This window comes from Bubalus kerabau, chromosome 9 (assembly GCF_029407905.1).
Source record: "Bubalus kerabau isolate K-KA32 ecotype Philippines breed swamp buffalo chromosome 9, PCC_UOA_SB_1v2, whole genome shotgun sequence".
Classification (NCBI taxonomy): domain Eukaryota; kingdom Metazoa; phylum Chordata; class Mammalia; order Artiodactyla; family Bovidae; genus Bubalus; species Bubalus kerabau.
The window spans coordinates 73,946,634-73,972,075 of record NC_073632.1 but is presented as its reverse complement, the minus strand read 5'-3'; the positions used below and the strand labels follow the sequence as shown (position 1 = coordinate 73,972,075).

Here is a 25,442-nt window from a genome sequence, read left to right as displayed (position 1 = left end):
ACCTAAAAGTACCTTATTTTTTTACAAAGAAGGCAAGGATATATAATGGGGGCAAAGATAGTCTCTTCAGTTAATGCTTCAGGGAAAACTGGACAGCTACATATAAAAGAATGGAATTAGAACACTTCCTAACACCATGAAAGTGAAAGTGTTAGGCACTCAGTTGTGTCCAACTCTTTGCAGCTCCAGAGAGTGTAGCCAGCCAGGCTCCTCTGTCCATGGGATTCCCCAGGCCAGAATATTGGAGTGGGTTGCTATTTCCTTCTCCAGGAGATATTCCAAACCCAGGGATTGAATCCAGGTCTCCTGTATTGCAGGCAGATTCTTTACCATCTGAGCCACCAGGGAAGCCCCTGTGTAAAAGAATGAAATTAAAACACTTCCTAACACCATACACAAAAATAAACTCAAAATGGATTAAAGATCTAAACATAAGACCAGAAACTATAAAACTCTTAGAGGAAAACATAGGCAGAACACTCTATGTCATAAATTACAGCAAGAACCTCTATGACTTACCTCCTAGAGTAATGGAAATAAAAGCAAAAATAAACAATTAATTAAATGTAAAAGCTTTTGCACAGCAAAGGAAACTATAGACAAGGTAAAAAGACAACCCTCAGAATGGGAAAAAATAATGGCAAATGAAACAACTGACAAAGGATTAATTTCAAAAATATACAAGTGGCTTATACAAATCAATACCAGAAAAACAAACAAACCATTCAAAAAGTGGAATAAAGACCTAAACAGACATTTCTCCAAAGATGACATACAGATGGCTAATAAACACATGAAAAGGTGCTCAACATCACTCTTTATTAGAGAAATGCAGATCAAAACTACAATGAGATATCATGTCACACCAGTCAGAAATGGCCATTATTAAAACAATCTAAAAATAATAAATGCTGGAGAGGGTTTTGAAAAAAGGGAACCCTTTTGCACTGTTGGTGGGATTGTAAATTGATACAACCACTATGGAGTTTGGAGTGGAATTTCAAAGGAAACAGTATGGAGTTTCCTTAAAAAGTAGGAATAAATGAAATGAATCTTTCTAGGAGAAATGCCATTAGACATTTCTGCTTATTGTTGTTGTTGTTTAGTTACTAAATTATGCCCAACTCTTTTGCGACCCCATGGACCATAGCCTACCAGACTCTGTCTACGGGATTTCCCAGGCAAGAATACTGGAGTGAGTTGCCAGTTCCTTCTCCAGGGGATCTTTCTGACTAAGCGATTCTTTACTAATTAGCCACCAGGGAGGCCTTACCCAAGGACAAAAGCTTTCAGTCACAAGTATTTATTCGTTCTTTTCCTAAAAGTAAAGGACCAAAACCAAGCACAGGATGCTTTGTCTATAAAGGGGTCAGTTTTGGCCACATGTTCTGTGGAACAAACTGTATGAGTTCCTATAGCTTGCAATTTATTTATTGCAGGGGAGATAATAACCACTACAGACTAAGCTTCCAAAAGAGTTTTAATAAGGAGAATGACCTAGTCAGATTCATACTTTAGAATGACTGTGTGTGTGTGTGTGTTAGTCACACACTCATGTCTGACTCTTTGCAACTCCATGGACTGTAGCCCACCAAACTCCTCTGTCCATGGAATTCTCTAGGCAAGAATGCTGGAGTTGGGTTAACATTCCCTTTTCCAGAGGATCTTCCTGACCCAGGGATTGAACCCCTGGGTCCTGCTTGGCAGGCAGATTCTTTAGTACTGTGCCACCTGGAAAGCTCATATTAGTCGAATGGAGTCACAGTCCATGGGATCCCAAAGAGTCAGACATGACTAAGCGACTAACACTACACTAACAGTGAGGAAGGAGGTTTTAAACATTTGATAGTCTGAGAGCTTTTACCTTAATATTGGAGGGGGTTGGTGGTGGCCTTCATCACATAGGCTCAGTAAGCTTGGGGAGAGGTAGCAGACTTGAGAAATGTCCCAACAGTAGACCTGGATTCCCTCAGTAATCATTTGGTTGAGCGGATGGCAGAGAGGAAAGTATTACTAATAAGACCTAGGATTTTGGCTTGGAGAGTTGGATGGAGGGTGGTGTTATTTACTGAGATAGAAAATATAGAAAGAGGAGACAGATTGTGAATGGGGGTGGGGTGGAAATGGGGACAGCAAAAACATTCAATTTGGGGCATGTTTAATTTAAGGTTTGAAAATTATCCAAAAGGTTTTATATAGATCTGAATCTCAGAATTTGAGGACAGAGACACAAATTTAGAAGCCATTACTATACCAGTACAGATCAAAGCATCAAAGGTCATAATGGGAAACCGTTTGATCTATTTATTTTTGGCTAGCATTACCTTTTCTGAGGATATTTAGTATAGATCAGGTAATTCATAAAAATAATAATGTGGCCATCATTTTTAAAAATGAATATTAGTTGCAGATATATAAAGGTATTTCACACAAAAAAAGCATTATCTTAAATTTTTCTTGAAAATATTGAAAAACCAGTACCTTTGGGCTTATTTTCTTTCCTGACAAAAACTGGCTGGAGATGTAACACTTAAAATTTGCATTTGAATACTCAAGACAGATGTTCTGAGTGAGAGCAAAACACCAAGATGTGGAAGGTAGAAAAATAGAAAAATGAGGAAAGCCAAAAAAGAGTATTTAGGAAAAGGGCATAACTGTGAATATGAAGGTAAGATAAGGAATAAAAAAAAAAAATCCACAGGATATAATAAAGAGGAACAGGGCAATATGTGGCTTCGGTGAAAACTGTGCAAAGAAGGTGATAAAAACCACAGAATTAAAAAAAAAAATCTGTCAAGAGGAAAAACATCTTTTGTCGTTCATTGACTTTGATCTTTAATTTTTTTTCTTCTAAAAACACACACTCTAAAAATTAAAATAAAAACACACACTCATACACATTAGGAATATAAAATTTGGTACCTAATCTATATTTTTTCTATGCTGCTCTCCTCTCTCCTCAATTTTTAATATAGTTAGCATTTTTCATAACAGAGTTTTCTTTGAAAAAATTTTTTGTAGTGGCATAGTGTAATCATGTGGATAATTGATGTAAATATTTCTCCATTTTTTTTTTTTTTTTTTTTTACTGAAGCAAGTAAGGTATTTATTAGGAGGAAAAAGAGAACAGTACATGTGATAGACACACAGGGAGACTCGGAGAGACAGTCTCTGAGCACGCACTTGTGGTGGTTTGAATTGCTTTCATGGAGCATTTCTTCCAAGTTTCCTTTGGCCAATCATTTTCATTTGCCTGGTTCACAGTCCATATTTGGTACATCTCAGGGTTCTCTCATGTGTGCTCACACAACTCTTAGCAAAGATGGATTCTACCCAAAAGGCTTATGGGTAGAGCATTCCTTGACATCACTCCCCCTTTGAACTGCATGGAGCCTCTCTGCACATGTGTAGTCAGGGAGGTCTCTTGACTTTGAGAATGAGAAATAGTGGTCTGCGCAGGGCCCAGACTCCTGCCTTAATTGTCCTGCTGTTCTTGTCTTCGAGTTTCAGTCCACATGGAATGAATCTCCAATCACTTTACCCTGGGGTGTGGGGGGCATCTACCTCCTGCCTCAAATGCCCCCCTGAGAGATGTAAACGAAAAAAATCTTTATTGGGAAGATCAAGGGCTGTCTGTCTTTCATAATTTCTTCAGGCTGACAAAGGGCTCATCAGTTGAGTTCAGTTCAGTTGCTCAGTCGTGTCCGACTCTTTTCGACCCCATGAACTGCAGCACACCAGGCCTCCCTGTCCATCACCAACTCCCGGAGTTCACTCAGACTCACATCCATCGAGTCAGTGATGCCATCCAGCCATCTCATCCTGTTGTCCCCTTCTCTTCCTGCCCCCAATCCCTCCCAGCATCGGAGTCTTTTCCAATGAGTCAACTCTTCCCATGAGGTGGCCAAAGTACTGGAGTTTCAGCTTTAGCATCATTCCTTCCAAAGAATCTCAGGGCTGATCTCCTTCAGAATGGACTGGTTGGATCTCCTTGCAGTTCAAGGGACTCTCAAGAGTCTTCTCCAACACCACAGTTCAAAAGCATCAATTCTTCGGCACTCAGCCTTCTTCACAGTCCAACTCTCACATCCATACATGACCACGGGAAAAACCATAGCCTTGACTAGACGGACCTTTGTTGGCCAAGTAATGTCTCTGCTTTTGAATATGCTATCTAGGTTGGTCATAACTTTTTTTCCAAGGTGTAAGTGTCTTTTAATTTCATGGCTGCAGTCACCATCTGTAGTGATTTTGGAGCCCCCCCAAAATAAAGTCTGACACTGTTTCCACTGCTCATAGGCCCTACCTAATTGTGGTCCCAGAGCTCTTACCTGTCTCATTAAAGGGGCCCCTGGGTGACTTCTGCTATTGTTTCCACAGGATTGCTGTGGGGAATGGTTTTAGTCCCTGCATTTCCATGTCCTGTGATGCCCTAGAGAAAACAAACTAAATAATTGGAGAAAAAAGGGCTAAAGATTAGTATAAAATTATTCTTCTGTTGCTAGGGGGAGGATTGGGCAAGAGACATTAGAATTTTCTTCAGTAGGAAAATGAACAATTCTGACCTTGTGCATTACTGTTCTGAGGCTTGGGCTTCTGGTAGAAGACCATTTTTCCATCAGAAACTTGGCTAAAATTCCTTATGGAATTGGCAATGGGTTGCCATGGCCCATGATACACTTACCTCATAGTAAACAAATCCAGCATTCTGTCAACAGAATACTTCTCCATTATTTTTTTTTCTCCCATTTTTGGCCATTAAAAATAGTAAGTGCTTCAGTGGATGGTACAAATAAATCTTTGGTTGTATCTGATTATACTAGATAAAACTGATTTAAATATAAAGTTATATTTCAGGATAGATCAAATCAGTTTTCAGTATATGTGAGTAAGTATCATCAGCAATGTGGATTTCATGAGTTAAATATTTGGTGGTTCTAACAGCTGTTGAACGTATGTGTAAATGTTTCTTACTCTGAGGGTGGATTCTTTGTCATCATTTAGTTAATTTTTCTTTAGCTACTTTGAAGCTGTGTTATTGGGTTCATTACAGATTTAGGGCTGACATCTTCCTTGTGAGTTGATCACTTTTTCATTATTAAGTACTTTTTATGTCTAATAATGGTTTTTGTGCTTAAATCTACATTATCTGATATAGGTGTAGTTTCCTGAGCTTTCTTTCATTTAATATTGTCTTGTAGATTTTTCCACCCCTTTGGCTTTAGATTTTCCGTGTACTTAAAGTATATTTTTTTAAGTAATATATATTTTCAAAATACATTTTGCCAATATTAGTTTATTACTCAGATTATTAGCTAATATTTAATTTTTTATTAATTCAAATTAATTCAATAAACAATATAGTTGAGTTTATTGCTACTATCTTATTATTTGCCAGCTATTTTAGGGTTCTTTTTGTTTCCTTGCTTACCTTTTTTTCTAGGTTAATAAAAAAATAATTTGATTATTCCACTTATTGTGTTTTAGTGGTTTTCCTAGAAGTTATAACGCATCCTTATTTCAGTCCAATGCTAACAAGTACTTTTACAACTTCTCTAGAAGGCCAGAAACTTGGAACATTTAAATTCATTTACTAGTATCTTTAGATACTAGTATTAGTATTATCCTTTTTTTTTGTATTATCATTTAGCTATAAATAGTTTGCATATATTTAAAATTTTTAAATCATTAAAATTATTGTTTCGTACAGTCAACATTTATTCAGTTAACCCATGTATTTGCCCTCTTCATTCCTCCTTGTATTTTTGGTTTTTGGTCTGAGATCATTTTTTTTGTCTGAAAAGCACCCTTTAGTATTTGTTTTAGTGCAGGTATACTAAAGACAAACTTTTTTTTTTGTCTGAAAATATTTCCTTTAACTTTTGTAGATTAGTTTCTCTGGAAGTGGAATTTTAAATTGGTAGTTATTTTCTCAGGATTTTAATGGTTCTGTGTATTCTGGCTTTATTGGTTTTTGTTAATAAGTCAGTTTTTGTCTTACTGCTAATACTCTGAAGATGATGATTTTTTCCCCATGTATTGCATTTAAGATATTCTCTCTGACTTTGGTTTTTAAATGTTTTAATATGTTGTTCTTTGGTATGTTTTTCTTTGTATTTATCCTCTTTGGTATTCTTGGCAATTCTTTAAGTATCAAGTCTTTTTTAGCTTTGGAGAATCTTCAACCACTGTTTCTTGAAATGTTGCTTTTCCCTCTATTCTCTTTCTTCTTTTATGTTATGATTCAGTTTCAGATCAGATCAGATCAGTCGCTCAGTCGTGTCCGACTCTTTGCGACCCCATGAATCAAAGCACACCAGGCTTCCCTGTCCATCACCAACTCCTGGAGTTCACTCAGACTCACGTCCATCAAGTCAGTGATGCCATCCAGCCATCTCATCCTCTGTCTTCCCCTTCTCCTCCTGCCCCCAATCCCTCCCAGCATCAGAGTCTTTTCCAATAAGTCAACTCTTCCCATGAGGTGGCCAAAGTACTGGAGTTTCAGCTTTAGCATCATTCCTTCCAAAGAACACCCAGGGCTGATCTCCTTCAGAATGGACTGGTTGGATCTCCTTGCAGTCCAAGGGACTCTCAAGAGTCTTCTCCAACACCACAGTTCAAAAGCATCAATTCTTTGGCGCTCAGCCTTCTTCACAGTTCAACTCTCACATCCATACATGACCACAGGAAAAACCATAGCCTTGGCTAGACGGACCTTTCTTGGCAAAGTAATGTCTCTGCTTTTGAATATGCTATCTAGGTTGGTCATAACTTTCCTTCTAAGGAGTAAGCGTCTTTTAATTTCATGGCTGCAGTCACCATCTGTAGTGATTTTGGAGCCCAGAAAAATAAAGTCTGACACTGTTTCCCCATCTATTTCCCATGAAGTGATGGGACCGGATGCCATGATCTTCGTTTTCTGAATGTTGAGCTTTAAGCCAACTTTTTCACTCTCCACTTTCACTTTCATCAAGAGGCTTTTTAGTTCCTCTTCACTTTCTGCCATAAGGGTGGTGTCATCTGCATATATGAGGTTATTGATATTTCTCCCGGCAATCTTGATTCCAGCTTGTGCTTCTTCCAGCCCAGCGTTTCTCATTATGTACTCTGCATTTAAGTTAAATAAGCAGGGTGACAATATACAGCCTTGACGAACTCCTTTTCCTATTTGGAACCTGTCTGTTGTTCCTTGTCCAGTTCTAACTGTTGCTTCCTGATCTGCATACAAATTTCTCAAGAGGCAGATCAGGTGTTCTGGTATTCCCATCTCTTTCAGAATTTTCCACAGTTTATTGTGATCCACACAGTCAAAGGCTTTGGCATAGCCAATAAAGCAGAAATAGATGTTTTTCTGGAACTCTCTTGCTTTTTCCATGATCCAGCGGATGTTGGCAATTTGATCTCTGGTTCTTCTGCCTTTTCTAAAACCAGCTTGAACATCGGGAAGTTCACAGTTCACATATTGACTCAGTTTACACATAAGTAAAAACCTTTTCAATATGGCTGAACTATCCCTTATATCCTATTCTTAATAGTTCCTTTTTTATATCTCTCTGAATTGCAATCGCTCCAGTATTATTGCCTGGAAAATCCCATGGACAGAGGAACCTGGTAGACTACAGTCCATGGGGTCTCAAAGAGTTGGACACGACTGAGCAATCTTCACCAAAGATAGTGTAGATATTTTCTACACCCCCTATTTCCAGTTCAACAATTTTCTCTTACTATATGTCCACACTGCTGTTAAATCACTGTTGAATTCTTAATTTTAGTTATATTGCATTTTTAACTCTAGAATGTTCATTGAATAGCTTTTATAAATGGCAATTATCTTCAGAAATTCTCCTTCTTATCTTAAAGTTTTGAACATATTAACAGAAATTATTTAAAATTGTACACCCAATAATTCCTATATCTAAGACTCCCATGGGTTTGTTTTAATGGCCTCTTCTTTTTTTCTTTGTCCTGTTTTCTGGCATCCTTATTTTCTCTCTCCTTCCTTCCTTCACTTTCCTTCTTCCCTTCTTTCTCTCCTTCCCTAGATGTTATCTTGAAAAAATTTAAGAAATTCTGGAGTTCTGGTTGTTTTTCTCCTAAGAAAGCTTTCATATGCAACTAAAATGGGCAGTTTACCTTAATCCAGTCAGGGATTGAATGAAATTTAGTCTGATCTTCAATTTTTGTGAGGCCTATTTTGTTTACAGTCAACACTGTCTTTTAGGGAGCAGTCTTCAGGGATCCTTCTGAAGGCAAGGGATATTTACTAGAGCTCCTTCCTCCTCCTTGGCAGGCCCTGCTTTCCCGTCTCTATGAGATTCTGAAAAGCACTTCTGGCTTCTGCAGCTTCTTACAGAAGAAGCTTTCTAACTACTCTCTCAGACAGTCAACCGTGTGCTGCTTTTGAATAGACCATAGCTTGAAGGGGAAACATGGCGCTGAACAACTCATTTCTTTGAGTTTCCCTGGCTACCTTGCTGAGCTTCCCCAGTGGCTCAGTGGTAAAGAATCCATCTGCACTGCAGACCATGAAGGAGACATGGGTTCGATCCCTAAGTTGGGAAGATCCCCTGGAGGAGGGCATGGCAACCAACTCCAACATTCTTGCCTGGAGAATCCCATAGAGAGAGGAACCTGGAGGACTACAGTCCTTGAGGTCACAAAGAGTCAGATAGGACTGAAGTGACTTAGCACGCACAGATGCCTTGCTAGCCCCAAGTTCCAATTTTTGTCTCCCTAGCTATGTGCAACTGCTAAGACTCAGCCCTGTTTCTTTCCTCATTTACTAGCACATTTTCTTTGCTTTTCAGTCTCTCTTGGTGCTGACTATTAATCCACAAATGGCTTGAGGGGAAAAGAAGTGTAGAATACTGGATTTCCCTCACTTTGTATTTCCCTGCCTTTCAAGATCTTGACTCTTAAGTCCCAACTGCCCTGATGACTCTCCTGTTCCTTAAAACAGATTTTGAAAAACTATCCATTTCTCAAGTTGTCCTAGGTAGAAGAGTTGGTCAACTCCAAACTCAGCCATAAGCAGAAGTCCATAAATATTCTTATTTTGTGTGAATAATAAGTGATCTTCATAGATCCAGGACATTAATTCTTTATGTAAAATATTTTTTCTATTTTTTAAAGCTCATTTTTTATTTATAGAAGTGTTTCATACGTCTGTTGTCAAATTTATTAGTCTTTTCCTTTAAGACTTCCATTGATGCTAAGAAATAATTCTCTCCTTACCTTCTTCAGACATTTTCCTTCTTGGTTTGCTACTGTTTAGTCACTAAGTTGTGCCTGATTCTTGCAACCCCATGGACAGTAGCCTGTCAAGCTCCTCTGTGCATGGGATTTCCCAGGAAAGAATAGAGTAGATTGCCATTTCCTTCTCCAGGAGATCTTTCAGACCCAGAGATTGAGCCCATGTCTCTTGCACTGGCAGAAGGATTCTTTACCACTGAGCCACCAGGGAAACACTTTCCTTGCAATTAATTTTGTTGCATGGAATTTTGAGAAATTTTTATTTAAAAATTATTTAAAATTATTTGTTGAAGGACTTTTCCCCTACTGCTTTAAAATTTCATCTTTTTCATATAGAATTATTATTTATACTGTTGACTAAAATAAAAATGCAAAATGTGAGAGCTGTGGGTTTCAGTTTTATTTGAGCACTTACTGAGAACTGTAACCCAGGAGAAGCCTTTCAGAGAACTCTGAAGAATTGATCAGAAGAGGTGTGGGGTGGAGATTTTGGAGAAGTGGTTGTGGGGGTAGATTTTGGAGAAGGGGTATGTGCAATCAAGCACGCATCTCAGAGGAGGGTTGCTGCTAGTCATGAAGAATAGGCATCTCAGTTAATGATTTTAGTGCTTTTCTATGAATGAGAAGATGCAAGACAATGAGTTCTTAAAATTTTCCCCAGAGAGTATCTAATTATCTGAAGGCCTGTTCTACCAGTTTTCCCAGAGCACAGAGTGCCTTATTCCTGATCTCTGTCCTAAACTTTCAGGATGTGTTGAATATCAGCAACCAAGGTGGCTAATGACTCAGTTCTTGTAGAACTGGGTAATGAAGCACCATCTTTACTTGGCAATGCTTTGATTTTTTTCTGAATTCTCATTGATCAGGCTCTTATTACACCTGTAATCTACTGTTTCAGTTATTAAACTTTAAGCATTTGTTTTACTACCTGGTGGTTCAATACTCTCTTAATATTCTTATTTATAGTCAATTTTATCTCAGCTGTTTATGTCAGGATTTCTTTGCCTAAAGTGTCAGAAGTGATAATGATCTGAACTAAAGGTGTAGTAGAGGAGAATATAGAGCAAGAACAAGGTGAGTGATATTGATTATTGCTGCCTATAGTGCTTGAGGGATTTGGAGGCGGGACATGGCATCTCTCATGATGCAGCCTTCGGGCTTGATAAACTGAGACACCGGTAGTATCATTAACTAAGACTGAGAATATAAAAGAAGGAGAATGTAACAGAAAAGGAGGTTCATCTGTTCCTAGGGCAAAAGCAGGAGAAGCAAAGACTATTGTAAAAGATTGATAATACTTTGAAATGGCTTCGTTGACTAGTAGGATAAAAAGTTGATGTGGGAAAATTTTTTAAAAAATCAAGTGAAGTCCAGTTTAAGTTAGATATCAAACGAGATTTGCTATAGTACCACTTCTAACCAATACATGATTTTCAAAGAGCAGTCCACAGCAGCCTTTTCCAGATACTCAACCATGTGAGAAGCAAGCTGTAAACAGTGTTTGCAGTCTATTGAAGGGCCTAAGCTTGGGAAAAGGGGTGCAGAAGGCAGACTGATCAAATTTAGGAGGATCTTGAGCAAAAAACAACAACAACAACTGCAAATGAAAAAGTACTTAGAAGCTACAGGTGAAAAAACTATTGACATGACCTTATAAAATTTAGTTTTGTAAAGAAAGAATTGAAGCCAGGCAGACTATTGCAAATATCAAGTATGATTTTAAGAGTTAAAAGAGTTTTATAAGGCCTTGTTTTTATTTTCTTAGGTTATTTACATAATGAACGCAACCTGACCCTCTCTGTCTGGCTATGCTTTTTGCAGCTTAAGGCTAAAACAATTTCTAGACAGGGAACATGGAGTCCAATTTATAAGTATAATATGCAGCTTCTTAGTTTCTTTCGCTGTGTTTGTATCAACCAGTCTTCTTTTAGTCACCTTTATAGAGACTTGGAAAACGTCACCTTGAATTGTATACTCTAGCTCTAAAATATTGTCTCAATCAAATACAAAGGCTAGGAAGGAAGAAGATTTTTTAGAGATTTGTTTTTAATGAGGCTTCTTTTGCTTCCTTTGACTTTGGTCATTCCCAACCCTCGCCATTTCAAATTGGACCCCACGATCAGAGTTGTAGAATTTTGGCCTTGTAAGAAATCTGTGCACTTTATTAGGCTCTAACGTTTTCTCTATTAAATAAATGAGACAAATCAGGGACAGAGAACATAAGGCTGATGTCACTGGTAAGTCAAAGGCAGAGCTAACCCCAGGAAATTCAGATTTCCTAACAACAGATTTAGATACTTTCACTATAGTGTGGTGACTAGAAAATTCATATTGATTTACTGTATCACTTTGCATAGTGTACCCCTCCCCCACTCTCCTTTAATATTCAGCAAAATTTTTAATGTGGAAAAATAAAAAGGGGTTTCTGATCCTCCCCCTCCAGAGTATCAGATTTCTGAAAAGAGCTGACACAAAGCACTTTGTAACCTAATTTTGTATAAAAGCACTGAGAATATGCAAATAAGGCACTGAGCCAAACTTTAGAAGTGAAGTGAAGAGATAAAGAATTGATACAGTGCCCTTTTAAAGATTATACTCTAGTCCTGAATTTCTGTTCTTTCCTGGTTGACAAGCCACTAACAACTCTGACCTCAGACAGCCTGGCCCCTGCTGAAGATGCACACCTGGACCAGCAGCAGATGAACACAGCTACTTGCCAGTTCTCATTCTTTTGGCAGTGTCTGTTCAGACATGCTCACCACACCTCCATCCTGTTCTACTTCAGTGTTAGAAGGAAATGAAGCCACAATGAGAACTAAAAAGAGCTGTAACACCCTTTGTCCCCTGCCTGCCTCTTTCCTCCCTTCTCACTCCCCTCCCCACATAGAGTTACTCCACCCCAAGCAGGCTCCGGTGTGACACTCTGATAAAGGAATGATGAGCTGGGACTGTAGCTGCAGACAAGTGACACTCAGAAGCCAAAAGCTTCTGTAAGTACCAGGTCTGCACAAGATCCAAACCAAAGCAATGGCATTGTCCCTGGAAGAATTCATCCACTCCCTTGACCTCAGGACCCTCCCCAGGGTCCTAGAAATCCAGTCAGGCTTCTATTTTGAAGGTAAGCACCTTCCTATCTCTTGATTGGCTAGAAGATGCTTATAAAGAATATACTGTTAGGAATTTTAGTGCAAATTTTTAAACAGAATATATGAGTTCTCTTAAAGGAAAGGTCATTATCAGAGAAAGTAATTGAGAAATTGTTGAGACTTAATAGTGTTGAAGAAGGGAGAAACTGGATAAGACTCTGGTGTGGATAGGGGCTAGGAATTGAGTGAAGCTTCTTGAACTTTTTGTAGGGCTTTAAATAGTTCAACATGAATTATTCCTGTCTTTCCTTTGAAATTGATTGTAATTCAAGTGAAAAGTGATCTGTATCTATGTTTCTAGAACATAAAATATAGTTTTTTGGAACTATTAAAAGCACAGCATTTAGAAAGAAAATTTCACCAAAATCCTAACCACTTCTAAATGTTACTTATATCAATGCTTCTCTCCTTCTTTCTGTAGTGGTCTAACTTCTAATTTCTTTAATAATGGCATTCATATTTAAAGGTATAGAAGTTCACATTTACTAAATACAAGATAATTTTTATAGAACCTATGTCAGAGTTCTAAAGTCAGAGCTCAACTAAGACTGTTGAATAAGTTAGTGTGCTTTGGTGTAACTGTATTACTTCAGAAAAAGCATTAAGACTTACAACATATACAATACATACCCTCAATTTCTTTAAGCAGTGGTTTGAATATATGTAAGACAGAGTCATTTTCTGGGGAAATATATATTTCTGGTTCCAAGGGTGGTAGAATTGAGCCAGTAGTACAATTAAGTCCAGAAAAAGTACCGGGAAGATAAAAAACTGTTGGTAGGCAAATCTTTCCCATTTATAGACAAAATAATTTTTTAGATATTATGAAATAAAAAAAGTTTGATGAATGTCAGACCCAGTTCACACACACACAAACACACACGTGCACACCTGTGAGTCTGTGCTCGAGAGCCTGGGAGCTGCAGCTACTGACGCCAGAGTGCTCGCGAGCCCGTGCTCCACAACGAGAAGCCACCACAATGAGAAGCTCTTGCTCCGCTTCTAGAGAGTAGCACCCAATCACCGTAACTAGAGAAATCCCGCAGGCAGCAATGAAGACCCAGCGCAGCCAAAAGTAAATAAATAAAACAAAATCACTTTATAGGAGTGATTAAATTAACCTCTTGAGGTAGTACAGAGTGACTTTTACTAAGACTGTATGATTTATAACAGAATAGAATGAGTGAATGTGGGCTTCCCAGGTGGCACAGTGGTAAAGAATCCACCTGCAGTGTAGGAGATGCGGCAGACAGGGTTTGATGCCTGAGTCAGGAAGATCCCCTGGAATAGGAAATGGCAGCCCCCTCCAGTATGCTTACCCATGGACAGAGAAACCTGGTGGACTACAGTCCATGGGGTCACAAAGAGTCGGATATGACTGAGCGACTGAGCATGCATGCACAGGCAATGAATTGGTGTAGGCAGCCATCAGTTTTAGTATAGACCATTTTGTTTAATTCATTTGTAAATTGATTATTTTGAAGCAGACCATATTTTTCCATATATATACTATTGTGAAATCTATCTTTGTCCCTAAGCTGTCCCCAAGTCACTTTTTTGGTCTCATGGTTTGTGCTTTTAAGATTTCGCATTAGGAAGTTCTTCCTCATGTTTCATTTACAAAGATATTTTCCTATGTTATTTTAAATCAACTTTACAGCTTTATATCTCATATTTAAATTTTAACTATGCCATGAAGTGCAGAGGAATCCAATTTTAGTTTTTTTTCCATATAGTAACAGCAATTTTCCAGCACCATTTACTAAGCTAGCTATCATTTCCCCTCTGATTTGTGTTGTTGTCTTTAAGTTATATGCTCATAACTGGGTTGGTTTGTCTCTTAAATATCTCTTCTGTTCATTAGTCTGTGTTTTCTCAATTGTATTCAAGCATTGTTTTTGTAACTATGGCTTTGGCATAAGCATAGTTCATATATAAACCAATCTCTTTGCTCCTTTTGTAGCTATTCACAGTCCTTTCAAACATGTCTTTAAATAAATCAATTGATTACTTTAAAAATCCAACTGGAATTTGTATTAGAGTATGTTGATTTTATAGATTAACTTGGGAAGAATTGAAATTTTTGCTTTAAATCTTGCAAAAGAACAGACTGTGTCCATGTGTTCAGACTATCTTCATCCTTTAATACTTTACTATTATGTTATACTTCACTTAAGAGAAAAAAGCATACATCTTGATGAATTTTCACAAATTAAGTATATTCATGTAACCACCATCATGGTCAAGAAATAGAAAATTACAAGTATTTTGGAAGTTACATCTTGTGCTCTTTCTCAGTCATTATCTACCATTTTCCCAAGAAGTAACCCTTATCAGACTTTTGCCCATTTATGAACTGTATATTAATGAAACATTATAATAGTATCCTTTTATGTTTGGCATATATGTTCAACATTATCTTCGTAAAATTAATCTATGCTGTTCTATATAGGCTATTCATTCCAGTGTGTGTAATATTCCAGTAGATGAATATATTGCAATTTATTTATCTATTCCACTACTAATAGGCATTTGAATTATTTCCAGTTTGAAGATGTCTGTTAACGTTGTCATAAACATTTATGTGTGTTCACACGTGTATAATATTCAATTGTGTATATAAAGGAGTGGAATTGCCACATCTCACAGGATGCATATGTTTAGTTTGGGTAGGTAATGGAAAACAAGTTTCTTAAGTAGTTATACTACTTTACCTTCCTACCAGCACAACATGAGAGTTCTAATTAATCCATAGTCTTGATAACACTTGATATCAGTCTTTTTAAGATAATTGAGATTAATTTAGATATAATATCATATATTTTCAAGTGTACAAAATTATGATTCATTATTTGTACATATAGCAAAATGATCACCACTATAAATCAAGTTAACATTTATTACCACACATAATTACAGTTTTTCTCTTCTTGTGATGGGAACTTTTAAAATTTACTTTCTTAGCAACTTTCAGAGTCTGGTTCTCTCCTGAAAAGACTAGGATTTCATTTGTAAGTGATAAGGTATCAGGTTTTTAAAAATCTCCCTGATGATTAAAAATGAAGCCAAATTTGAGAACTAGTATTGTGAAACTAGTTCTCCCAATTTTTTATTAGCAGTTCATTGGTTTATAAAGGATTGACATGATTTTTAAATGAAGTCTTCTTCTGAACCATTAACCTAGTTTATCTGTCTAGTTATATGAATAGATATCTTTTCACTTCTGTCAATAACATTTAATAATTTTTATTTGTGAAGTTCTTACACTTCTATTTCAGATTTATTCTTAGTTACCTGATTGATTTTTAAAATTCCATTATAAGTGGTATCTTTTGAAGTTTTCATTTTTTCTTTGTGTGTTTGAATTCTAAGAATATATCTTTATATTATTTTATATTTGTTATATACATATTTACATTTTCTGTAAATGTTGATAGGTTCTTATTCTTTCCAATGATTGTACTCTATTTTCCTTCAGTTAAGTATTAGCTAGTGTTTCTATCAATAGTATAATATCAAATAAGAGTAATGATTTACTCATTATTTAATCGTTTCACTCACCTCACAACCATAGAGAGAAAGTTTTAATAATTTATCATTAAATATAATGTTTGCTTTAATTTAAAGAAGTTTCTAGTTTTCTACTAGTTTTTTTAAGTCATAACTTTTAAATAACTTTTGTGATGATAATATGATTTTTTTACATTGATTTTTTAAAAAATCTTAAGTCATTTATTTGTGGAATAAGATAAGTTTGGTTATATATCATTTAATTCGGTTTATTAGTTTTAAAGAACTTTTGTATTTCTTTTAGGGTATGAAATTGGCTTATAATTTTAATCTTGTATGACATCCTACCAAGGTTTTTGTATTGAGTTATGTTGAGCTTATAGAATTTCTTGGGTAGAGTCTTTTTTTCTTCTTCTAAAGATATTATATAAATTAGATGTAATTTCTTATTTAAATATTTAGTAAAATTTCAAAAAAGCCATTCTGAGCTGGGATTTCTAATGTAGATATGTTTTTTCATTATGACTTCAATTTTTTAAATAGTAAGGTCTTTCCATCCATTAGCATAGTTTATCTCTCATTAAAAAACAAACAAACCAAAAATTCATCTTTCTGATCATGTATCAGAATTTAAAAAAAATGTCTCCGTAGAGATCCTGTGTATTCTAAAGCTAGTTCCTAGAATGCAGACACATGCACGTGTTATATTGCTATATTGACTGATACCATATTTCCTCTGTTCTCACTGATTACTACTAAAGTGGAAATGTAAGTACATATTACTGATGAACTTTTTAATTCTAACAATTTATTTTTTATTTCTCTGATTTTCCTAAATATTGATATCATTAGAAAACATTGAGTTGTGTCTCTTCCCTAATATGTTTTGCAACTGTTCATTTTTCCTTATCTTGATAGTATAGTCCAGAGCCTCCAGTACTGTGTTAAAAAATGAGAATTCTGAATTATAAACAAAATGTGTTTAAAATTCCTTCATTAAGTACAATATTCTAGAACTGGTGTTTCAGTTCAGTTTAGTTCAGTCTCTCAGTCGTGTCCGACTCTTTGCAACCCCATGAATTGCAGCACGCCAGGCCTCCCTGTCCATCACCAACTCCCGGAGTTCACTGAGACTCACGTCCATCAAGTCAGCGACGCCATTCCGCCATCTCATCCTCTGTCATCCCTTTCTCCTCCTGCCCCCAATCCCTCCCAGCGTCAGAATCTTTTCCAATGAGTCAACTCTTCGCATGAGGTGGCCAAAGTATTTAGTCATCACTAAATTAAGGAAGTTCCTGTCTATTTCTTGCTTTCTAGGTGGTTTGGTTTCTTTGGTCTGCTAATGAAATTACCTTTAAAAGATTTTTCAAATTGAAGAATCTTTTAATATAGTATTTATAATAATATTTACTAACATTTGAAATACAAAGTAGGAGTTTGATATATTTAAAGATTTTTGCGTTTGATCACAGCTGAAATGAGCTAATAGACTTATAATTTTAGAGTCAAGATAACACTAGCTTTCTAAAATTAACTACATAGATTTTGTTGTTTTCTTTTTCTTGAGGTATTTGAAAATGGGCCTTAAACTCTTTAATTTGGTAGAATTCTCTTATAAGAATAACTGGATGTGAAATTTTAGGGTGGGAATTCAGAATTTGGTTTGGTAAAATCCTCTGTTGTTTTGCTTCTCTCCTTGATTTCTGACTCTATTATTTTCTCATGTCCTTTGCTCTCTTGCTCCTTTTCTGGCTTCCTGGTATAAATCACAGTCATTTTAAAAGCATTTCTTGCTTCTTGGTATGTACGCTTAAACCTATATTTTTCTCTAAATACTTCTTTCTTTCCCATACATTTTGCCTTGTAATATTTTCACTTTTACTCAGTTCTGAGTACATGTTTTTCCTTTTAAATCAAATGACTATTTATTTTCTGATAATATAAAATTGTCTTTAGCTGTTCTTTGCTTTTAATTACTAGTTTTATTGTATGTTGTTAGAGAACAGTAGTCTATATTGTATTATATTACTGTTTCTTTGAAATTGATTCAGGCTTCCTTTATGACATGAAACGTGAAACATCAAGTGAGTCTCAGCATGGACTAGCTTATATAAAATACAATAACACATTATAGGCATTGTTCAAAAGGCTAGAATCATGGAAGAGAGTGGGGAAGCCTCTACCCTATTGGGACTTATATTCCAGTGGCTGGAACAAATGACCGATAGATTTGATATATACACAAGTACCATGAAGAACTAAATAAGTAGAGAGCAAAGCAATAGGGGGAGGAGATGATCTTTTGCTAGGGCAATCAGGGCAGTTAGCTTTGCGGAGATGATATTTGAGCAGAGGCCAGAATAAACTGAGGAAATGAGTCTCGCATATTTCTGGAAGAACATTTCTGCTGAGGACAGAGCAAGTGTAAACCGTATAACAGATCTCTTCATCTAATTAAGAAGCAAAAAGGAGACAAGTGAGGATAAAGCAGAGCAACTGAGGAGAAACTTAGTGGAAATGAGGCTGAGGACATAGGGATGCGCAAATTTTGTAGGCCTTAAAAGCCATGTAATACATAATTTGCTACAGAGTGGGGCTGGGGAAGTGAGTGGGGACCAGTAAGATAAAATGATCAGTGAAGTTTTCTCTAAAGAGCTGGCTTAGTAGCAGAGACCTGAATGCTGAGAAGGAATCAGACAAGAAAATATCCTGGAGGTGAGTGTTCCAAACAGAGTGAACGGCTAGACCAAAAGGGGCTTAGTCTGTTTGAAGAAGAGAAAATATCCTTGTACCTCAAACGTATAAGACAAAAAAGAGAGGAAAGTCATATGAGAAGGAGATTCAAGGAATGGGCAAGAGCATTTCAAGGCGTTTAGATTTTATAACTGGTAATGACCAATTCGCAGCAGGAGATTGACAGGACTTGATCACCATTTTAGGTGGGACTGCACAGGCTTTTGCGGGGCAAAACTGGGTTAATACACTTTAGGACTGTGTGATAATCCAGAAGAGAGTTCATGTTACCTTGATGCAGTTGGAAGAGAAATGACCAATTTAGTGCATACTTTGGAGGTAGAAATGTCAGGACTTGCTGATAGATTTGATAAGGGTGTGAGATAGGAGAAGACTAAATGATGCATGGGAGGACTTTGACCTAAACCATTAGATGTTTGCACCTTTGACAGAGTTGTGAAGACCTTGGCAGGGTAGAGGTTTGATGGAGAAAGCAAAAGCTCTCTTTTGGACATGTTAAATCTGTTATTCACCCAAATGGAAATTTCAAGTAGACAATTGAAAAAAATAAATTTTGACCACACATTGAAATAATGACTGGAATGTCCCATCCATGAGCTAATTGATCAGGACTTTATTCAATCAAAAACCTTGTAGTCTAAAAATAAAAAAAAATGAGCACATACCTTAAAATATCAAATTTTTATTGTTATTTATGGTAATTCTAAAGCATACACAGTATTAAAAATTGTAAGAGGATAGAGATGAAATTAATAATGTTTTAAACAATTAAAATTTTTATTAATAATTTAATTTTTCTCTCATAAAAGTTAAATTGCTATATTAACTATTATTGAACATTATTGAAAGTATTAAATATTTCCATTATTGAATACTTCAGTATTTAGAAAAATGTTGATTCAATACCATGTGATAGGGTGATTCAAAGACATAGCTGTAATGTATTTATTTAAGTGCTCATTTTAAATAATAGCCCTTAAAGATACCTTGTAAAGGTCCAGTATACAGCATGTACACAACATATAAAATATACATTCAAGGAAGATTTATCATTAATGTTGGTGGCCATCAATCCATATGTGAAATAATTTTCTTCATAAATCTGATTTTGGCAGTTTCTTTAGACACCAATTGTACGTAGCTGATGACAAGTTCATACTAAGAAAAGAAGTGCCACTCTGTCATTCTCTTCTTGATAGATTCTACAATTTTCAATTCTGAAATGTCTCTGTAGGCATCTTACAAAGTTATCGTCTATTTTGTGGACAGTGGAAAATGGATTATAATAATTCTTAACTTGATCTGTATAAAATCCATTATATGGAAGTATTGCAAGAAAATGAATGAATGAAGACAATTGTTTTAATTCATATTTTTGGAATTCTGAAACTGTCTCAATATGTTGTGAACTATACATGTTTATGTGACCATCTGGTATAGGAATAAATTAAATTTTTTATAATTAAATACTAATAGAGTTTAAAATTAAATTTTAGAAAATCTTTAGAGTAAATATTAATATAGTTTAATTTTATTTTTATATAAAAATTAATACAAATTGAAGCTCTAATATTTCTTCTTTTATCTCCCTTCTCATAAAAGTAATTATCATAGATTTTTCTCTTTGAATTTTGAGTACATCATAGAATTGGACTTCCTAACTCTTTTGTGACCATAGGACATGGGACTTGCATTAGCCAATGTAATGAGAGCAGAAGTAAGGTGCATCATTTTGAACAGATGCTTTAAGAACCAGTTCATAATTTAACATATTTTATCCTGGTAGATCATGTCAAAATGAAGCCTTCAACAGTCTGGATCTCTAAATAACTATAATTATTAGAGACCCTGCCCTCACTCATTTGAATTGGATGCATAGTGAAATGAAAAATATACCTTTATTATTTAAATCTCTGAGAATTTGAAGTTGTTTGTTATCTCAGCATATGTGTGTGTGTGTGTACACGTGCTCACATGCATGTGCAGACACGAGCATGCTCATTCATGTCCAAATCTTTGTGACCCTACGGCCTGTAGCGCACCAATCTCCTCTGTCCATGGGATTTTCTTTGCAAGAATACTGGAGCGGGTTGCCATTTCCTCCTCCAAGGAATCTTCCTTACTCAGGTATCAAACTCACATTTCGGGTGTCTCCTGAATTGGTAGATGGATTCTTTACCACTGAGCCACCTGGGAAGCCCTATTTCAACATAATACTTTCCTTACCGATACAAGTTATATTCATTAAACTAGAACTGCATTTATTACCAACTAAAAAAAAACTAGATATTAGACAAACTCTGGAGAGAGTTACACAATCCCAGGAAAGTTAGTTGATAATAATGTTACCACATATTTATGTAAAAGTGAGTTCACCTCTGTGTATTCAGGAAATATTTGTTGCTTGACTATTCTGCATATTGCTAATATTACCATTTATCACTGATTACTTCATATATGTAGCCAGTTTGATGTTGACTTAAAATTTTGGCAAAAACAAAGTTTGTTTGTATTATGATCTTGCTCAATTAACTGGATGTTGAAAAAATGGTTTTTTCTCTATAGAAATAATATGTGCACATGGCTAGAAAATTGGAAAATATAGAAGCATAAATATTCAATAATTTCATCAAATATAAAGAAATATGATTAACATTTTGATGTATTAACTTCTAATTTTTACAAAAGTATGAATTAACTTTTAAAAGGAGAAAAATTTATGCCAATTTCTCCCCCACGCTTTATCCAGAATATCACCACTCACTGTGACCTCTATCTACCCCCTTGGTGGGTTCAAATCATCATAACATATTGCCAGGATTATCAAAATAGCCACCTAATTGGTCTCCCTACTTCTCTTTCACTCTTGAAGTTTAGTCTCATAGCATCCAGAGTCATGCTTGTAAGTGGTATGTCAGATTATGCTGCTTCTCTGTTAAAAAATCTCCAATGGATTTCCAATTTTTTTCAAAATAAGGACCTTCCAATGGGTAATAGGCTTTTATTTTTCTCTTTTTACTCTCACTATTGATCTGACTTTATTGTTTACAAATCTTTTCCTTCTAACCCCATTGAACTCCTTATTGTTCCTCAAACTTGGGATATGCTCCTGCCTTAAAACTTTGCTCCCACTTTTTCCTTGAGTTGGCAAGCTCTTCAACTAGATGTCAACTTGTGAGGCTCATCTGACCACCCTATTTATTACTGCAAAATTTTTGTTCCCTGTTCCCTATATTTCCTGTACTCACTATTAAATTCTTCATTGTTTTGGAATCAAAACACTATCTTCTTCTCATATATCATGTAGGTTATTTATTGTTTATTTTTCTATCTTTTCCCATTAGATTTTTCTTACAGTTTAAATGAGATATTAATTTTTTAAACCATAAAATTCATCCCTTACAGGTATACAATTCAATGATTTTTAGTAAATTTATAGAGTTGTGCAACCACCACCAATGTTAGACCATTTCCATCACCCCAAAGAAGTCCCTTGAGCTATTTGTCAATCATTATTGCTTACATTTCCAGCCCCAAGCAACCACTGCTCTCCTTTCTGTCTATAAATTTGCCTTTCCTATGCATTTCATATGAAATAAATCATACAGTATGTACTGTTTTGACACTAACCTTTTACTTAGCTTAATGCTTTCAAGGTTCATCTATGTTGTAGCATATATTACTATTCTGGTGTGTTTTTTGTTGCTAAATATTTTTTTGTGTATGGATATACCACATTTTGTTTATTCAACACCAAAGGCCATTTGTATTATCTCCCTTTTGGAGATAATATGAAATAATGTACCATTTTAATTTCCCATTTACAATGAATTTGGACTCCAGTTTCTACAAATTCTTGCTAAAACTTGTGTATCTTTTGTTTTATAATCAATGGTATCTCACTGTAGTTTTAATTTCATTTCCTTAATGACAAGTGATGTTGAACATTTTTGCCTGTGCTTAGTAGCAATTTATTTGCCTTTTTTGAAATAACATCTCTTCAATTTTTTTGGCCTTTGTCCTCTTGTTATTGAGCTGTAAGACTTATCTCTGTATTTTGGATATTTGATTTGCAAATATTTTCAGATATATAATTGAAAATGTTTTCTTCGGTTCTATGGCTTGTCTTCATTTCCATAATATTATCTTTTGAAACAAAAAGATTTTAAATTTATATAGTCAAGATGTGTCATACATTTTTTTGTCGTTACCTAACCCAAAGTTACAAGAATTTCCTCCTATTTTGCGTTGGTGGTCCACCAGATCACTCCTGGTCTTGCTGATTTTCTAGAAATACAGAACTCAGAGAAGCTGTTAAACTGAGTTATGGTTTACCACAGGGAACAAAGAAAAATTAAAGCCAGTAAAGAAAAAGGCATATATACAACAGGGTCTATGAGAAAACAAATTGCCAGTTATCCTCTCCCAGTGAAGATACATGAATAATGTTTAATTCTCCTAGCAGTGATATGTCACAATAAGGACAAATTATTTCCAATTAGGGAAGCTCATCTGTGCCTTTGTATACAAGGTTTTTACTGGGGCAATTACACAAGCATTAAGGATTTGTGTGACTGACCTCAAATACTGGGTCTCCAGATCCTCTAGAGATCAAGTGGTGTGGTATGGTCCAGGACCCCAAATGAAGCATAAAGGGCATTCACCATAAATTATATTGTTAGCATAAACTACCTGATGTGGCCCAAGATCCCAGATATACAAAAGCACTCTTATCTGACAGGATATTCCAAGGGCTCAGATGTTTTCTCTCCAGAACCAGTTAAGGGGTAGTCCTTTCTTTGATATGTGCAGGGTTTGAGCACCCTACGTAATAGTTAACCCACTACTGCACAGTTGTATTTTTTTATACACAAGTTTTACCTCTTATCTCTAGGTCTAAGATCCATTTGAAATAGCTAGAATTTTCTAAAGCCTTAATTCCAAGTAACTTAAGAATTAATCAACTATCTACACAGCTATGAAACATGCTGGGAATGACTCAGGTACAACAAGCTCTCACTAGCTGAGAGAGGTGAGGGAGTTAACCAAACTGATATCTGGTGAATGGCTTTCCAAGTTGCGAGAATATCTTTAGCCAAGTATTATGGTGAGAGTATGCTGGTGTATTTCAGAAAAAGTGAGAAACCACTAAGGCCAGAAGGAGGAGGAGAGTGAACAGAAATGATATCAAGAGGGGAAATAGTGCAGAACCATATGCAGTCCTTTTGAATATTATAAGAATTTTACTTTTAGAATTGGGAAGTTGGAGGTACTGATTGGACAATGCAAGGACTCTCCTCATCACTTTGAATATAGATTCTATTAGCCATTTCTTCTGTTTACCAAAATGAATATTGATGAAAGCACACATACATTTGCAGAAGTGAGAGCATAGTTTTGCTTAAATAAGCCCATAAATATAATGTTCAAAAGTGTTTTTTATAGCAATTTTTAAATACCATTAAAATGTTTTCCCTCTTGGGGAAAGTAAGATTTAGAGGAGATAAGATTTTTAAATATTGTGTTTTGAATATATTAAATATCATATTTCTTTTTCCTGCCAAAATATGTTAAAATTATGGAAATTAGTCCTTAAGTTGTATCTGCCTCCCTGCATTTCTTCTCTCTATCCTTCCTTCTACAAAATGAATAGAGTATGATTCTTGTCCTTAAGGACTCTTTAGGCCAGTAAAAGAAGATGGATTTAAAAAAAATCAGTACATGTGCTATATTGTGAAATGTATTTTAATGAACTGTTTTGAGAACACTGAGAATTTACCACACAAAAAACTTACCAAGAGGTGATGATATTTTTCTGCAGCCTATATTGAAAATGAGCAAGCAAATAAGAAAATTTCAGAATGAGAAAAAAATCTTTAGATCATTATACAAGTTTGAAAATTCAAAATATGATCGAAGAAGAGCTCAGAGAATAATAGGTGATCAGGTTATTTGTGGTCATATCTTAAGTGGCTTCTGAGCTATAGTAAGGATATTGAATTTATGCTATAATCAATAGTAACTTATAAAAGGATATTATTTTTATATCTGATTATAAAAGTAAATCATGTTGATTGTAAATTTGAAAATTATAGAAAAAGCTAAAGAATTTCTGAGATTTTAAGGCAGAAAAAAAAAACAAACAACCCTCAGATGAGTAGATTAGACATCTATTCCAGTAGAGGTTTACTAGATAAATATGAGACAAACAGCAAGGAGCTAACAGCAGCTACAAATAGAAAAGACAGGATCTGTGGTCTTTTTGGGTCAAACATTCTGAACTTCACAGTTTATGAGCTGTGAGCAAGAGGGAGGAGTTGATGACCGATCAGAGGTTTCTGGACTAAGGGAACGTGGTGGGTGATAAAAATATTACTTGAAAGACTTGCCGCAAGAGCAGCAGTTGTTTTGGAGATGGAGGCATGATTCAGTTACATTCCAATGAACAAGAGCTCCTGTAGGACATTCAGATGCAGATGAATGTTAGCCCACCAAAGATGTATGTCCGAAGTAAAAAGAGTAGTAGGCTTACAAGATTTAATATAGCAGAATTGTAAGTGGGTGAAAGAAGCCTTGTTATTTCAGGATTGCCCTGTAGTGCATGCGTCAGGTCAGAAATATGTGGATCTCAAAGAACAACGTGGAAAGTATGGATAGAGGAGGAGTTGGTCAAACTGACAAAGAATAAAGGAAAAAAGTCTCTGTTGATGGAGAAATAGGAGAAAGTGGGCTAGTTTGTCAATCAAAATAAATGAACATAAAGCATTAGAATGAAAGCGT

General features: G+C 35.6%; 1 protein-coding gene across 1 annotated transcript in view; it reads left to right on the top strand.

Annotated features, from left to right (window-relative positions):
* The first annotated feature begins 12,279 nt into the window (after positions 1-12,279).
* The window catches only part of THEMIS (thymocyte selection associated), a 191,164-nt gene continuing 178,001 nt past the window's right edge, over positions 12,280-25,442 (top strand). Inside the window, exon 1 of the mRNA XM_055535590.1 lies at positions 12,280-12,370. Within this exon, the coding sequence (XP_055391565.1) occupies positions 12,280-12,370 (91 nt within the window). The remainder of the gene's footprint in view (positions 12,371-25,442) is intronic.